Source organism: Apostichopus japonicus, chromosome 3 (assembly GCF_037975245.1).
Source record: "Apostichopus japonicus isolate 1M-3 chromosome 3, ASM3797524v1, whole genome shotgun sequence".
Lineage (NCBI taxonomy): Eukaryota > Metazoa > Echinodermata > Holothuroidea > Aspidochirotida > Stichopodidae > Apostichopus > Apostichopus japonicus.
The window spans coordinates 703,615-719,243 of NC_092563.1; the positions used below are offsets into that span (position 1 = coordinate 703,615).

A 15,629-nucleotide genomic window follows, 5' to 3' on the forward strand; every position below is an offset into this window, starting at 1 on the left:
CGAATTTACCAGACCGGCGAAGGCGGTGTTTCAGTACATCAAAGTTATTTGATATGTTCCCTAAGAAACATATCCTCGTCTGTAACTTCATTATTTTGTCATTCCAATTGACAAAGAAAACCTTCCCATAATGTATTCGGCTTTAACTTAACTTGTAACCTTTTGGCCTTATTAATTTTGTTTTAACGCTATTGCATATACTAACATATCATATCAAGAGAGCTTATCAACTCGACTAGCCAAGATCTATTAAGAGAGAGGGAAGACAGAAGTATCCGGGAGACAAAATGTTGATGATTCAATCAAGTTATTTTATTCATTAATGATTAACTGTCATTGGCGAATGATCTAGTGTGACTAGTTGCAATTTTATTTTGAATAATACTCGGTATAGGTTGGAAAAATTTGCCGATCAAACTCTAAATAAAAGCTGCTTTAAGAGGCCCGTTAAAACGACTCCCGCCTACATTGTGCGCTGTCCTGGTATGCAGAAAAGTATATACAGGCACATGAGATATCAGTGGGTACATGCACGCTTAGCATAGTGGCATTGTCAACCCTGACTAATTGCACAGTCATCAACGGTGACCGAAAGTGTATGTATATGCTCTTGATGCTGCCCTAGTAACCTACATGCAGGTTGAGGTATAAATGAGTTCACAATTGTCCGTAAACTAGATTATAACTTGGAAATGATGTATAAAGGTTGTCTTGCTCGGACGTTAAAACCAATCACAACTCAAAAACATTTTAAGTAGCTAAAACTTCTTTACAATGACATGATATTTAGCAAGTAGCCTATGAATGATTTGACAATTCTGTAAGTGTCAAAGCAATCTAGTGTCTTCCTCTTTGTTTCTGCCTGAACAAGCAAATGTGATTCTTTGCAATGTCTAAAATGAAGGATAGAGACTTTGTTTCCATCACTACCTCATGCGGCTATATATACTCTTTCAACCATTTGTCAAGCCCCTTGGTATACAAACAGCCATACAAAAGTTGAAACAACTCTGCCCCCCCCCATCTCCCTACCACGAGTCGCGCCACCAGATGTGAGTGATCGAGCGACGTTAAATTTGAAAACAAAACAAAACAAAAACCACACGACTGACTCGTTTGGCAGTGAGTGGAAACGCAATTTCATTCTTAGCTAGCTAGACTTATAAGTCGAGAAGCGTATTGATTTGGACAAATTATCAAGTACGCCATGCAAGTGGATCGATTGGAGGACCAAACTTGATGGGTATAGGCTACATCTTAATTGTACCGATCTAGAGTGAACCTTCTTTATGTGTTTATAGCCTCTGTCACAACAATAAAACAAATATAAATCACCTTTTATCGTAATCCGATAAACGCTGTATTGGAAATGGTTTATTGCACCAATGAATCAGTCCCACCGTCAAATCTCTAGGCCGATTTCCTTCGGGGTTGTAGGTTACCCCTCTAAATCAACCATTACGTGCAAATACTAAAAGGTCTACGTATGATTAATACAGGTATAGGTCTATAGGTACAAAAGTCATCTTATCTTAATAGTAGTCAATGTTCTCTTCCGGTGACACATACTTAGTCATTATGTAAGTCACACGAGGCCCATGTGTACTGAGGGATAAGGCGGGGGTGGGGGAGGGGTGGGGTTGAACGGGTAATTTGACAGCTGGGCTTGACGTGTCTTGCAATGATCTGAAAATATCGATCTGTTTTTGTAATCTTCTGACTTCTACGAGTATCGTTAGATAAATTCACCTTTGGTTCAATTACCTCGTCAATTCCTCGTCAAGGTCTGTGACCTTTTAACCCCAACGGACAATACCGCCGCACTTTGCCGGTTACATCGACCGAGGGCAGATGTTTTTCGACACCATCCTGGTTTAAAAAGCATCATGCAACCCACTGGGGCAATAACTTCCATAGTCTTTGAAACTTCTTCAGTTCATTCAGAAAGGGCAACTACCGTTTATGCACCACTCTAACGAGAATAACACTTATATCTTTCTACACTCTCTCTATCTACCTCGACTTCTGTAGCGCCACAATACTGCGCGAGAGTGATTATGACTGAACACGACAGTTGACGTGACAAAACAGGTAAACTAACATAGATTTGACTGACTGTTATGCTATACCACGGGGGATCAGCAGCAATTTTTTTTTAAATATATCCCCATTGTAATAGCGCGTGCTGCTCATGGTGTCATTCTTGTGTCAACCTGCAGTATACTTTCTCATGTTGACTCTAGTGACCTCCGTGACCTTATCCCGCCCCTGAGGCATAGTCATTTCCCGGAGCCCTTATTACCCCTAATGACGGACATGGGGAACTTCTACCATATCACACGTTTCGAAAGACAATACAATCTGATATGGGTTATTTGATTGGCCCAAGAATATTATTTTTTGTAATTACATCTGTTTATAATTTAATTTTTTCCGGCGGCTATTTTGCTGTTTAGAGGAGTCTATCATTTGTCGCATGGGATATCTATCAAGTACATCGAGGTGAGAAAGTCAAACCGTCGGAGGGAGTAGGACTGAGGCGGCTGCGTCGTAAGGTTTCTCTCACTTTGATCAAATACAAATTGGGATCACGATAGCATGAGCATTTTGAGGTAGCCTGAAGGTAAATAAACTTCCATTAAATGACCTTATTTGACATTGAATCAAGAGATCCACGTCTCCTTCGAGCAATGTATACATACTTAGACATCTTGAAGGCTAAATTCAGATCGACTATACACATGCATGTAGCATATGCCTACACAGTTTCACATTAATGTAAGGCTTCTATACATAACCTAATTTGCATATAAGATTACAGGCGGATGTAGTTGAAAGTCTCAACACAGCAGTTGATTGCACCATCATTTTTGGTTCATGAAAACATGCCCTAAAATTGTTTTTGGTCTTTTTATGGGACATTGTGATACAGGTCATTGGTTCACTGAATATCAATAATAGTGATAACATTTGGATAATATTTGATACAAAAAAAAATTCGTAAGAACTTATAGGCTGTTATAGCATTAATTGCAAATATTGAAACGAAAGTTAAAAATATGACGAATTTTCAAAGTTTTTTTCCATATATATGCGATCAATACTAGTATTAAAAGTGTCCGGGCGATTAAATATTGAGGATCGAATTAAAGTCATTAATAAAGCTACTCGATTATTAACCACATCAGCCTAATTTAGTGGTGGTAGTGGTGATGGAGGGGGACTGGGAGGAAACAATAATCACTTAGTTTGCTTTATTGTAACATTATTTAGATTATTACTCGATTTACAGGTTTGTTAGAATTTCCGACCAAACACAGACAAGGTGATTTAAGTGACGGAAACCAACCAGCTGCTTCGACTCTATATCGACGAGCTGCGTCATCATGATGTCATCTCACACATCTTTATTAATTTATCCTTCGGAATCTAACGGGAACTTCGATTTCTTGTCTTGGCATGTAGCCCTGCTTGAATAAACAAAATAGTCGAATTGAAAACCACACAAATAACGTTGAACTGAGAATGAACGCTGTCGACTTTCCTGGATGCAAATCGGTCTAAGTTTACGTTGTACAGGGATTTCCGTGTATCAGTGTATAGCTTATACATGCCTGTACTAAATGCGACAGCACCTCCGAACTATAAACATCAGTTTAACCACAAAGCGTACCGGTATATCATTAAAACGGTAAATTATATCGGTATATCATTATAACGGTATATTATATCGGTATATCATTATAACGGTATATAATTTCGGTATATCACTGTATCGGTATATCATTATAACGGTATATTATATCGGTTTATCATTATAGCGGTACATTATATCGGTATATAATGGTATATTATATCGGTATATCGTTATAACGGTATATTATATCGGTATATCATTATAACTGTATATTATATCGGTATATCATTATAACAGGCATATGAACGTGTTCAGGTTCGGACTGGGCATGAGCTGCTAAAGGCTTAGTGGTCCAACCGGCGGCGCTGGGGACTTGGGGAAAGAAACGCACATTTGGCGCATCGGACGAAACTAGCACATTGCACGACCAAAAGGAGATGGCCCTTTATTGGATTCCTCAGCCTAGTGGCGCCTGTCACGTGCCTCGGATAGAGCCTCGGTGCACGATTCAGATCCGGCACACGGCCTACTATATAACCTGTGAACTGTGTGTGAGCTGTTCAAGAGTTTTAACTGAGGGGGCTTTTGTCTCTTCTTACACCCTTCCAAAATGGTGTCGCCACTGACCAGTTATCACTTCCCAGGTTTACTACAAATGTTGTAACTATTTACATCCAAACTAGGCTATAGAGACAGACTCTGTGATCCAATGTATATGGTCCATGCATGCTCTTCCAATAATTGTTGGCGCCACATGGAGTGTAACAAATGGTACTTTTCCTTCCTCCTTTCAAACCGAAGATTAAATTTGAGAAGTTAGTGCGTAAAGACAGCTGGAAGTACCATTAATGGCGTTCATTATTAAAGTTACTTAGCAAGTAAAAGGCATGGTAATTACCAGTACGGCATATGAATGTACGTAACTACAGGATACGACTTTCGTAGTTAACGTCAAAGGTCATACCCATGACAGCTAGATTCAAACACTGTAAGTAATTTATGATGTATCCCATTTGAAATGTTTGCCCTACGTGCTTAAGATTTAACTCGATTGTTCATATCTATACCAAGTTATTTTCCAATCAGTATTACCACTTACACTTTAACACGTATCATTCTAAGCAACACTAAAGATAAACATACATTCGCTTCAGGTTTAAACACAAGAGTACTATTTGTTGAGGCGGAAGGGTATATGAAGGAAGGGCACCGTATATTAGCCATTGTATACTTATTGTGTGTTAGCCTGGTATCATGGTATGATACAACTCATAAGCATGTTCGTGGTCACAATGCGCGTTAACATTTACCGTATAAATTCTAATAACTCCATGGAATTACAAGGCTCATGGGTTTTATGTTTACACATAGTGAACTCACGGTGAAAGAGGAAAGAAGCCAGAGAAAGAAGAATTAGGTCGAAACTAGGGTGGGTGGTTTTCAGTGTTTAGTGATAGGCTATATTCGGTTCTGGTTTGACGAAGAACGGACTTTAGTTATCATATACAGGGAGTGCAGTGATTTACTACATGAAGATATCAGAATAATGAAATCTTTGAAACTCTGAAAGAAGACCCTTAAATTATGGCACAAAGTTCCAGTTTGTAAAATCGTAGTCTATACATAGAGAAAGAGAGAGATAGATAGGAGATGACAGTGTTTTCTGCCTCAGTGATACAACTGTTCCTGAACACCTCCAGTAACAGCGTGGAAGTAACCTAATGAACTACCTTATAGTGCAATGCACTGCGTGAAGTTACTGACATGGAAAGTACAACAGCTTGCCATGGGGGAGCCGGGGAGGTTGACATTCTGCCGCACGTTCACCCATATCATCATTGTGTCCTTTCGTTGTTCCGTTTGCTGTTGGCAAAGAAACGCGATGTCACTAAACATATCCGTATCAGTTTGCCACCTCAGCGAGAGCCCCTTTCTGGCAAAAGGCATCAGTGTATTTTGAATGGTAGAACTTATGGGATACACGACGGGCGGGCCGGGACCGTTTAATCGGTTTTAAAAATGGAGTAAATCCAACCGCGAGCTCCTGTAAACGAAGAAATGCATTTTCAAACTACCTGGGGCGATTAACCTTTGACCCACAACACACCTGTCCTTTCTAATTCGATGATCGCTTCCGATCAAAGAGATACAGGTAGGTCTGAGTATGACGTCATGCTAGTTTGCCCCTGCTGTTAATTTAACTGGCCGTACTGATAAACGATTGTTTGCAAATAGAAACTCTAGTGTTTATACACAAACTGAGTACAAAAGGACAGCGATATTGTTCTTTTGGGGACCAGCCAAAGTTATTCTCGCATGAGTACCATGCACGTGTCCGATGACAATGTGCGGATGCATGCTAAACACAATATGCAATCGATATTGCAGCTTGGACTTCGTTAAACAGCTGTGGCTGCCTTTTGATTACCTTAAGTACGAACTCCTGTTCCATTTCCCATAATAGATCAAGTTATAGCAAAGGTAAATAGTAAACATTGTACGGCGTTCCTTACGGGCGATATACGAGCATATACCGCCGTCTCGTACACAAAAGTACGATTGGCTAATATAGTTGATCGCTGCAGCTATAGTATAATCATTGCAATAACTATCGCTGTCCAGGTTTTTGTAGGTCTTTATGAAAGTTATAGAGTAGGTAGGCCTACATCTTAAACTACTAAAGTCACTAAGATCAGGTTTATGTTCCACTTGTTAGGGGAATCGTGATACACACTTGACGATGTTCCCTGCACGGACACAGACTCAATGCACTACTGGGACGGGTTTAGAACGCATCAGTCGTTCGGTTGTTTGGCTTTTCGTGCCCAGGTTCTAATTTCTGAGTGACTTTTCTTAAAAAGCTATATTGGCATACTATTGGGATAGATTCTGAACTGTTGGCCTAACTCGGACTTCCATCGTTTACCGCGATCAATCAATTTACTATAATTCAGAATTAGAAGATACAACGAATACGAACCCGTGATTTTTTTTTAATATCACTAAGAATCACCGAGTCATTACCCGCGCGGCCCTGACACGGGTTTGAGATTGGGGGAGGGTTGTCAGACCAATGTTCAGAGGTGCTGAAATTGCCACCTGTGACTGCACCACACCTGTGTGAAAATCATTGATGTGTAAATTATTGGGGTCAGGTATCCCTCCCCTCCCTCAGGGTGAGCGTTATGTGACCAATCATCTTCTGAATGTAATTATGCAACGAAGTGCCTTGGAATACATCAGTGACGACCACCTGAACCTCAACGTTGGTGAAATGAATTCAGGCGACCTACAAAGTACACATAAAAAAGTAGAAGGCTACAGGGCTTGGAAACTTTCTGAAAAGTAGGTCGAAGAAGTTCGTTACAACGGGCACTGCGTCGTTCGATTTATAACGTGTCTCAATTGTTAAGTGTAACGCACCTATTCAGCTCTCTGCATGGTCTACAAAGCCAACTGTTGAACAGAGCTTGTGTTAGTATACCACTGAGTCCATGCCACAATATATTCTGCTGATCTTCATTCATGGAGAGCGAAATTCTTAAGGGTACAAGTCATACAAACGAATATATATATATATATGTTTATATATATATATATATGTTTATATATATATATATATATATATGTTTATATATATATATATATATATATATATATACACACAAACATTTATTCACTTGTATATATAAGAAAAATGAGGCTAGGGTAATGTAAAAGTGAACATAAATTTTCGCAATCGCAGCTGGGTACTGTGGGAATTCGTTTTCTCTAAACAAAATACCATTTTATCCACCCCCCCCCCCTCCATTTTCCTCGGGGCCCGACCTATCTCTCGGTGACCCTGAACTCATGGCTTGAAGTTAAATTTTGTGAAAGGGTAAGGCGCAAGTGAGCAACTTACCTTACGAAATGAGGAGAGATACTTATTTCCTTATACATATAAAGCTATCCCTATATACGCCTATATACGAACGGTGTTTGCTTCATGTATATATAAGTCTCATCTGTATATTCATTCATCGTCTTCTTCTGTTTTTATTTTACTTGTCGATTGCTAGACGAAAGAATGAACTTTTAGGAAGTCATACCACCATAGAGGTCACATGATTTCTTTGTTATCGGTCAACCACAACCAATAAATCTATATACGTATAGTATCTTGTGTTATGACATCGCAGAGCTTTAGTTCATATACTCATTACATCACTTCCTATTGTGTAACGCTCTGACGGAGATATCACCATGGTTTGGCGTTATGGAGTAACCTTGACTAGTTCTCTGTAAATGCGATAATTATGCCCAGCTAGGGTTACCCCTGTCTCATTCCGCTTCACCTAGAATTTCATGAGAATCAGCCCCCGTCAGTCACCGAAATCTACAGATTTACCGTACTAAAATTGTTTTACTATAATTTTCTATATTTTGCCTTACTTTTTGTCTCCCAAATATGCCTTTAAACCAATTAACTTTGGCACATTTGAATTGTTTCGATTAATCATCTCCCCCTCCAACCCTCCTTCCAACGCCCCTCAAACCCTCCCTTCTACCCTCTCCTTCCCATCCTCCTGAATATCTGCATATTAACGAGTTAAAGGGCCGTATAGGAAAGCTATTTGGAAGTCTTGGGAAGCTGCCCGGAAATTTTTGTGAACTTACAAACGCAAATGTATGCTGGATGAACCTTTTAGGCCTAGTGCTCATGTCTACACCTCTTTCAATGTAATCTGTTTCCTCACGTCATCGACAACATATGTCCATCACCTTGTGCAGAATAAGTATCAGAGGTTACATGGTCACCTCTTGTAGGTTTAGCTTAACATCATCTTTTTTGTTCTAATCCAGGCAGTGTTGTACGAAAACGCCTCCTAATCAACAATTACCCCTCACGCCCAACCCCCCTCCCCCCCCCAAAAAAAAATGAGATGAAAACATTCAACGAGTACCTCTCCACCACCACCCCCGCATCGCCTGCAATAAATAACTCTAACGACTCCCATCAATCAAAGCACAACCATGACGTTACCCATAGTCACATATTGTGTATACGTGGAAGCCGTACCACCCAAACCATTCGTGCAATGATGATACGCATATTTTCCATGGTTACATTCATTCATGATGCTTGCGTTCTCCATTATTGGTCAAACTATTGTGCAATATAACACTTCTTTATTAATCACTAAAAATTCATTCACAAAAATGTACGTGCCTGTATCTGTTTGTAAGTGGGGGGGGGAGACCCCAGAGGATGGGGCATCGACATTTTGTAAATAAACGAAAATTCCCTATAGACCCAGCGTTCTCCTGCTCACCTTCGCTAATTACTAACTAGGAGAGACACTTTGTTGCAAGAGATTCATCTGCAACATCTCTCCATAGCAACTATCGGTTCAAATATTTAACCAAATGTTATTGTCCATATTATGCGCCAAATTTAGATGTCGTTTGTTCCGCGTATTTGGCATTGACGGTATAATTTCTGAGCTACTGAATTCATCCTTATGTACAGTTTCATGGAAAATTAACAATCAACTAACTTTCAGTACACTATAAATAAACGCATCGTGCGAATCAATAAGTACTTTCGTTCTTCAACTTGTGATTTCACTGTAAACTGTGTAACGCTTTCATTAGGAAATAATTGATCAGGCGTACTTATATCTCGGGGAAAATCCCAGGTAGCTCATCAAGAAGCAGTCTCTTAGAATTCAAACAATATGAAATAAAAAGCAATTTAATAACCTCAATGTTCGAACGCTATAGGAGCGAGAGAGAGAGTCACATGAAGGTCGTGACATAGACGAAGAAAGCTGAATAATTATCGACTTAAAAAAATGTATGCGGAGTATTTGTGTACAACAGTGTCATAGGTGCTCTGGGTAGAGTTCCTTTATAGAGAAAGAACTCTAGCTCTGGCAAACCAAGGACACCATCTTCTAATTGAAAATCAAACACGACCCCCCACCCCCTCCCCGTTCCCCTCCACGAAGCGAACTGTGTTGTGTTATTTGTGATGTTCTGGCTTTTTATTTTTGGCACGTATATATAGCAATCACGGAACTGGTCAACAACTGGAAAAGAAAATAAGTAGAATAACTGAAAACACATAATGATTGAGAAAGACAGAGTCGGTTTTTCACGCTCCTAAAACCCAACGTGACAGGCTTGTTTTATGGTCGTAAGACAGCACTCTTAATGGGTGGAGTGAAGCGGGGGGGGGGGAGGGGGGTGAGGGATACTCGGAGAACATAGTTGAGGAGTAGCTAAACAATATTAGTGAATGTTTGATTTATGCTCACCTTAATTTCTTGCCGGAAGTGTTGACAGATACCTACATATGCTAACCAAGCATAGAAGACTTACTATTTAATTCCACTGTGTACAAAGTTCGGACACGTTGTAAATCGTTTCTTGTGAAATGAAGCCAGAGAGATCAAAGGGAAAGTACCTGGGTGATTCAAACGGTTTCAATTGTAAACTATAGCCAACCATCACTATGGCAACAAAACACATGCAAGAATCACAATAGCATGGAAACTGATTGCGCGCAATCCGTAGGAAGAATTCTAAATCCTTAATATAGCTACATTTAGCTGAGATGGCCATTCCACAAAAAGGCAATATAACGGTGCTTCCGAATATTTTAATATTGAATGGAGAATGGAGTACTATGAGGAGGGTATCAGCCTTCCTCTCTTCCAGCCCTCCCTGCCTAGAAATTATGAAGTGGGCAATTCATTATGTTGCTTGTCAACATCTCTAGAAACAAATCTTTCGACTTTTAATTCTTCTGTGTGTGGTTATAAAGAAAAAATATTATAAAATAAATCGTCCGATAGCAATCAAAACCGTGCATTTCACCCCATCCCTATTACATCCCTCTCTAACACCCCAATTCACCCTATCGTATCAACCCATACTTCCCCGTGTTTAAGTTTATTGAACTCTATTCTTAGAACCAAATTAAGATTGACAGAGATGTTATACCATATGGTGATGCTGAAATAAAATTCTCCGATCTGGAGTAAACAGACGGATTTCGTAGGATCAATAACAGCGTCAGATACTCGCGAAAACAACAACTCTAATCACAAATGGACTGCAAAGAGGCTATTGTTACGAGGACACCAAGATATACTTGTTTCTTTATTAACCTCTCTCGTTCTGGTCGATAACCCTCTCCCACGACCCTGGACTATTCTTCTTGTCCTTATCCACGCGGCTATAGGTGAACTATCAAAACTTTCCAAACAACTTCATCGTGGTTCAAATTGGCGGGAAAAATATCGGTAACAAAATTGTGCAAACAAAATGTGTGTCTCAACCCGATACAATGGCATAGCCACGGGGGAGAGGACGGGCGAATGGGTGGGGGGAGGGGGTGAAGTCCACCCACTCCAACTCAAATATCGGTTATGCGCCCTTCCCCTGCCCAATAGAAAATTATTGTCACCCTTAAAACAAATGTCTAGCTACGCCCCTGGTCCGATCTACATACAGCCATCAAGGCCAAACTGTTTTGCAACTTCACTGGATTGTGGCTCCATGCAGGTGTAATGTAATGGTTACAAAAATTGTCAATATGTGATAAAATGTCTACCACATCACAAAATGACCACACAGTTTGAGTATTTCTCCGACATTATGCGTTATTATTTCCATGTAAAGACGGAATTGACCTACAATGGACCTCTTGACCTTCAACTGACCTCTTGACCTATACATCTGGTCTAATTTCTGACCACTTCCACACATTTATTCATGGTAGTAGGGCAACGTTATCGACGGTTGGACAAGTTAGCAGAAGCAAGTGGTTTTGTTTGATGAATCGATTACTATTAGAATTTTCCTAACACTTCCACTACAATTCATATTTGCGTTCTCATTCAAGTATTATTTTTTCAGTACGGTCCGCCATTTGGCACTTAATTACGCCTCAAAATGGATGATAACTTTTGCCGAGGATTTGACACAAATGCAACAATATTAGGAACATATTTACACGTTCATATACGGTTTATTTATATCAGCCTATAGTTACATCACGAGAGTCTGAGCGTGGCAAACCAAGGTCCCTGACACAATGGGGGGGGGGGGGACCAGGGGGAACGGTTACCCAATAATCTTCAAAAGTAATGAATTTCTCGAGGCCGTTATGTCGCGATAGATAGGCAATTCCAAATTCCCGCAATGAGTATTGGTTTCAGACTCATGCCCCTCTGTCTCAAAAACCTGTGTCAAGGTCCCTGTAACCATGGAGGTAAAACAGTATACAGTTATCAAACGATATTAACTTTGTGAAATATAATTTGGAGGTGCCATACTTACTAAAACCATATTGTTTAACATATACATAACTGGATACCCCCTCAATGAAACTATACAGAGATCCATCTGGCCAACTATACGAATTGAAATATTCAAAATATTACGCCTAAATTTCATCGATTCTTATATCCAATTTAGGAGGACATTATGGTGTTTTCGGGTTTGGGTTAGTATGGGGTTTTCTTTATGGTGTTTTCGGGTATATATACCTTGACTTTAATTTTTTTATAAAGAAAAGTCACCAAGCTAGATTGACTGGGCATGAAAACCGACTCAATAACTTGCTCCTCTTTCAAATCCCTTTACATCGAAACTATAACCGTGTGATCATGCCGAGGTTACGTCAACTGAGGTATATCACGAGCCTCTTCGAAAAAGGAATAGATAAGATTGGAGAGCCATGCAGAGTGTGTGGATATACGATTTGCAGTTTAAGAGGTAGAAATATGCCTGTATATTGAGTGTTTCCGACGTAACTGTTAAAGAACAGGTACGGTATTAAACACCTAATCTTTGACAAAACTTGGGCTATATCCATCCATTGTTTTGTGTGTGACATGGGTGAATGTATGATCAATTCAACGAAATGTGCGGTTTAAGGCTATTCATGATTGCACACTACTTTCGCAAAGGATGACAACACTTCGCGTACTGTATATAGGCTAATTCAAAGAAGAGGCGTGAGCTGCTTTTCATTGTAATACGTGATACACGCCAATACTCACGTCAGTAAACGTGACACTTACGATAATGTGTTTATATAAACTTTCAATTTCCAAATAGGTTTACAATATATGTTACATTTCAAGAATGGGAGGAAATTGATTCCTGGAAACATTTATGTTAAATATATTTATTTATTTATATATATATATATATATATATATATATATATATATATAAAACTATATTCTATATTTGGAGAAAAGTGCAACTAACTCTTCACGTTGAGGTGCACCCAGAATATTGTCTAAGTTTTCAATTAATAAAATGTTTAAGAAAGGTTAAAATTAAAATATAAAAGTTCCTTCCAACCATGGTATGTACTGTTTGGTATGTACTTTTCCTGCCTGTCATATTATCTATAATGTCATAAATAATTTATTAAAAGTTAAATTAATTTAAATAGATAACAAAAGAAAAAGCTAAATGGACTTGGAAATATGTTTAGAAAAATGAAAAGAGCAAAGAAATTTGCTAACACTGTGTAACCTAGATTTGCTAACATTGTTCAAAATTATCGGTATTTTATTCACAGAACGATAATTGAAAAAACAACAGATTCAAGGGAGCAAGGGGAGGGGGGGGGGGGGTGAGGAAGGGATTGGATGGGATGTGGAGGTGAGGAGAGGAGAGGAGAGGTAAGGTTCTTGCATCAATCGAAATTTAATTCCAACTGCATGGGGTGGATTGAGATTTGTAATTGGTAATTGGTAATTGTTTGGGGGTGGGGTGGGGCGGGGGGGGGGGTGAGGTGCGAGAAAATCATTCTCTCACATCCATGCAGTTATTAAATAAATTGTGGAGAGTACCCAGTACCCATGTGAAAGGAGGGTGCGGTGGGAGCGACGATCAGCGATGTTTCTTCAAAAATTCTAAACTATTAAGTACAGTTTATATGTAGAGATATATGCCTGTATAAACATAAGCAGTAATATTTCTGTCTTTCGGTGGACTGGCTATATGGGGGGGGGGGGGGAGGAGGGAGGGGGTATATGATTTAGCCTATGAAGTAAAAGGTGTAATTTCATTAGCCTTGAGGGAGAGTTATAACTTATTTAGAGTTTTGAGTTATGTTTTCGTTCTTAACTGAATTAAGTTCTTACCTGGTGCTCGTACAGCCGACTAAGTCCTTTCCCGAATAAGTAGGTCCCGAGAGTGCCAAGTAACGGCCAGCCGTCCGGTCCGGGTATTTTATCGTATGGTTGTACCCCTGCACTGGTACTATGACAGATCTCATCTACCTGGTCCTCATTAGTGAACGTGATTGAGGTCACAGAAGATGTCTGTGTTTGTTGCAAATGTAAAATCCGTCGATATTTTCTTAAATTCAAAACATTATCTATCGATTTACTAACCGCACTTGTTTTCCTAAGAGCCATATTTTTAGAGAGAGAAAAAGACTAACTTTTTATTGCTAAGAGTTTTCGAAATGTATAGCAATTAATAATTTCAAGTTTTATATCCGATCGAATATATAATAGAAACCTCTCTCTTAAAACTTTGATTTTATTTCAAATGAAAAACGTTGTTTTATTTCTTCCTTATCCTCTTTCTTTTCCTTTTTACTTTTTTTTTTCTCTTTTGCAAGATTTGTTTAATTATACGTTAAACAGTACAAAATGATACATGGAATGCAATGGTTTCTTTCTTTCTTTTGAAGCTCTCACTGTCTCACAACGGTAAAAATACAAACACCGAAGAAATAGTCCCACCGAGAACAAAATAGTGATCTGTAATGCCTATCAAAGAATTCAGCCCCAAAACAGAAATGGTCCGAAGAGCGTATAACATGTTTGGCGGAGCAGAGCCTCTGTTTTTTTCAAAGTCCGTTAAAATAAAGTTTGTTGCCTTCCGCTATTACCGACTGCCTTCCGCGTGAGAATGCATCCTGCTGCTAGCATGGCTAGAGAAGAACTGAATGGAACGAACCGTGCAAAATCCCCCACTGTTATATTTACACAATAGACGCGATAACCAGATCATTGAGTGTAGTAGATTCTTCCTATTGTGCCATAACTTGTAAACAAAGTTCTGTCCATAAAAGGGGCTGAGCGATCCCACGAAATAGAGGTGAACAACCTCAGCGCAATATTTGTTTGCTGTATCTCTTAAATACATGAAGTCAAAACAGCCAAGCGAAACAATGCTGTTTACGACACGGACTAAAGTAAATTTGCTCAGGCTCGCCAAGGTTTTTTTTTTAAAGCAAAAAAGAGCCCTCGCACATTGTTACATCTACACACAGCAACTGAAAGTGTGCTTTGCTGTATCCTATAGTGATTTGTATGGAGAAAAACTGATGCACACTGCCGTATTAATAATATACATAAGACTCAGTCCATTCGTTCAACCTTAGTTTGATGTCTGTGTGGGTGTGCGCTTTTTATTTTCTCGTTTTTTTTTATAATGTTTTTCTTTTTTTGAGAAGGGTTAAGGTTTTTGCTTAATCCAAATATTGAGCGTCATATACCTCAGAATCGATTATTTTCAGACACCGCACAGAAATAAAAAATCATAACAAAGTTTGCGCGTCTAATTTCTGCTTCGACGAGTGTCCTTACTGTAATGTTATTTATTCGTCCCTCGAACTAATTATGTGTTTCTGCCCTAGTAACCAATATATGCGGGTGCAAAACAAGGTGTTGTTCAGCCGGTATAATTCGTAATTCGTGACCAGGCCAAGAACATCGGGTGAGAAAAAAAGAAAAAAAAAGAATTGAACTGCTCGTGAAATAGACAAGCAATGTATTAAAAAAAGACGTAAACATTCAGGGAGACCTATAAATGGATTTAAAAGTGAGAAATCATTGGTGAAAAGGCGATAGAAAGAAGAAAGAAAGACCTTCCCTATTTCAAAGAAAGATAAATACTAACTGTTGGCGCCTGATATGGAATAGACATAACAAATAAGTCTCCTATATATATATACTGAATGCAG

The 15,629-nt window shown here is 39.1% G+C and overlaps 1 protein-coding gene across 1 annotated transcript in view; it reads right to left on the reverse strand.

Moving 5' to 3' along the window:
- Positions 1-14,937, reverse strand: part of LOC139958855 (1,25-dihydroxyvitamin D(3) 24-hydroxylase, mitochondrial-like) — a 36,838-nt gene extending 21,901 nt beyond the window's left edge. The window contains exon 1 of the mRNA XM_071956252.1: positions 13,795-14,937. Within this exon, the coding sequence (XP_071812353.1) occupies positions 13,795-14,070 (276 nt within the window). The 5' untranslated portion in view covers positions 14,071-14,937. The remainder of the gene's footprint in view (positions 1-13,794) is intronic.
- Between the last annotated feature and the right edge of the window lie 692 nt (positions 14,938-15,629).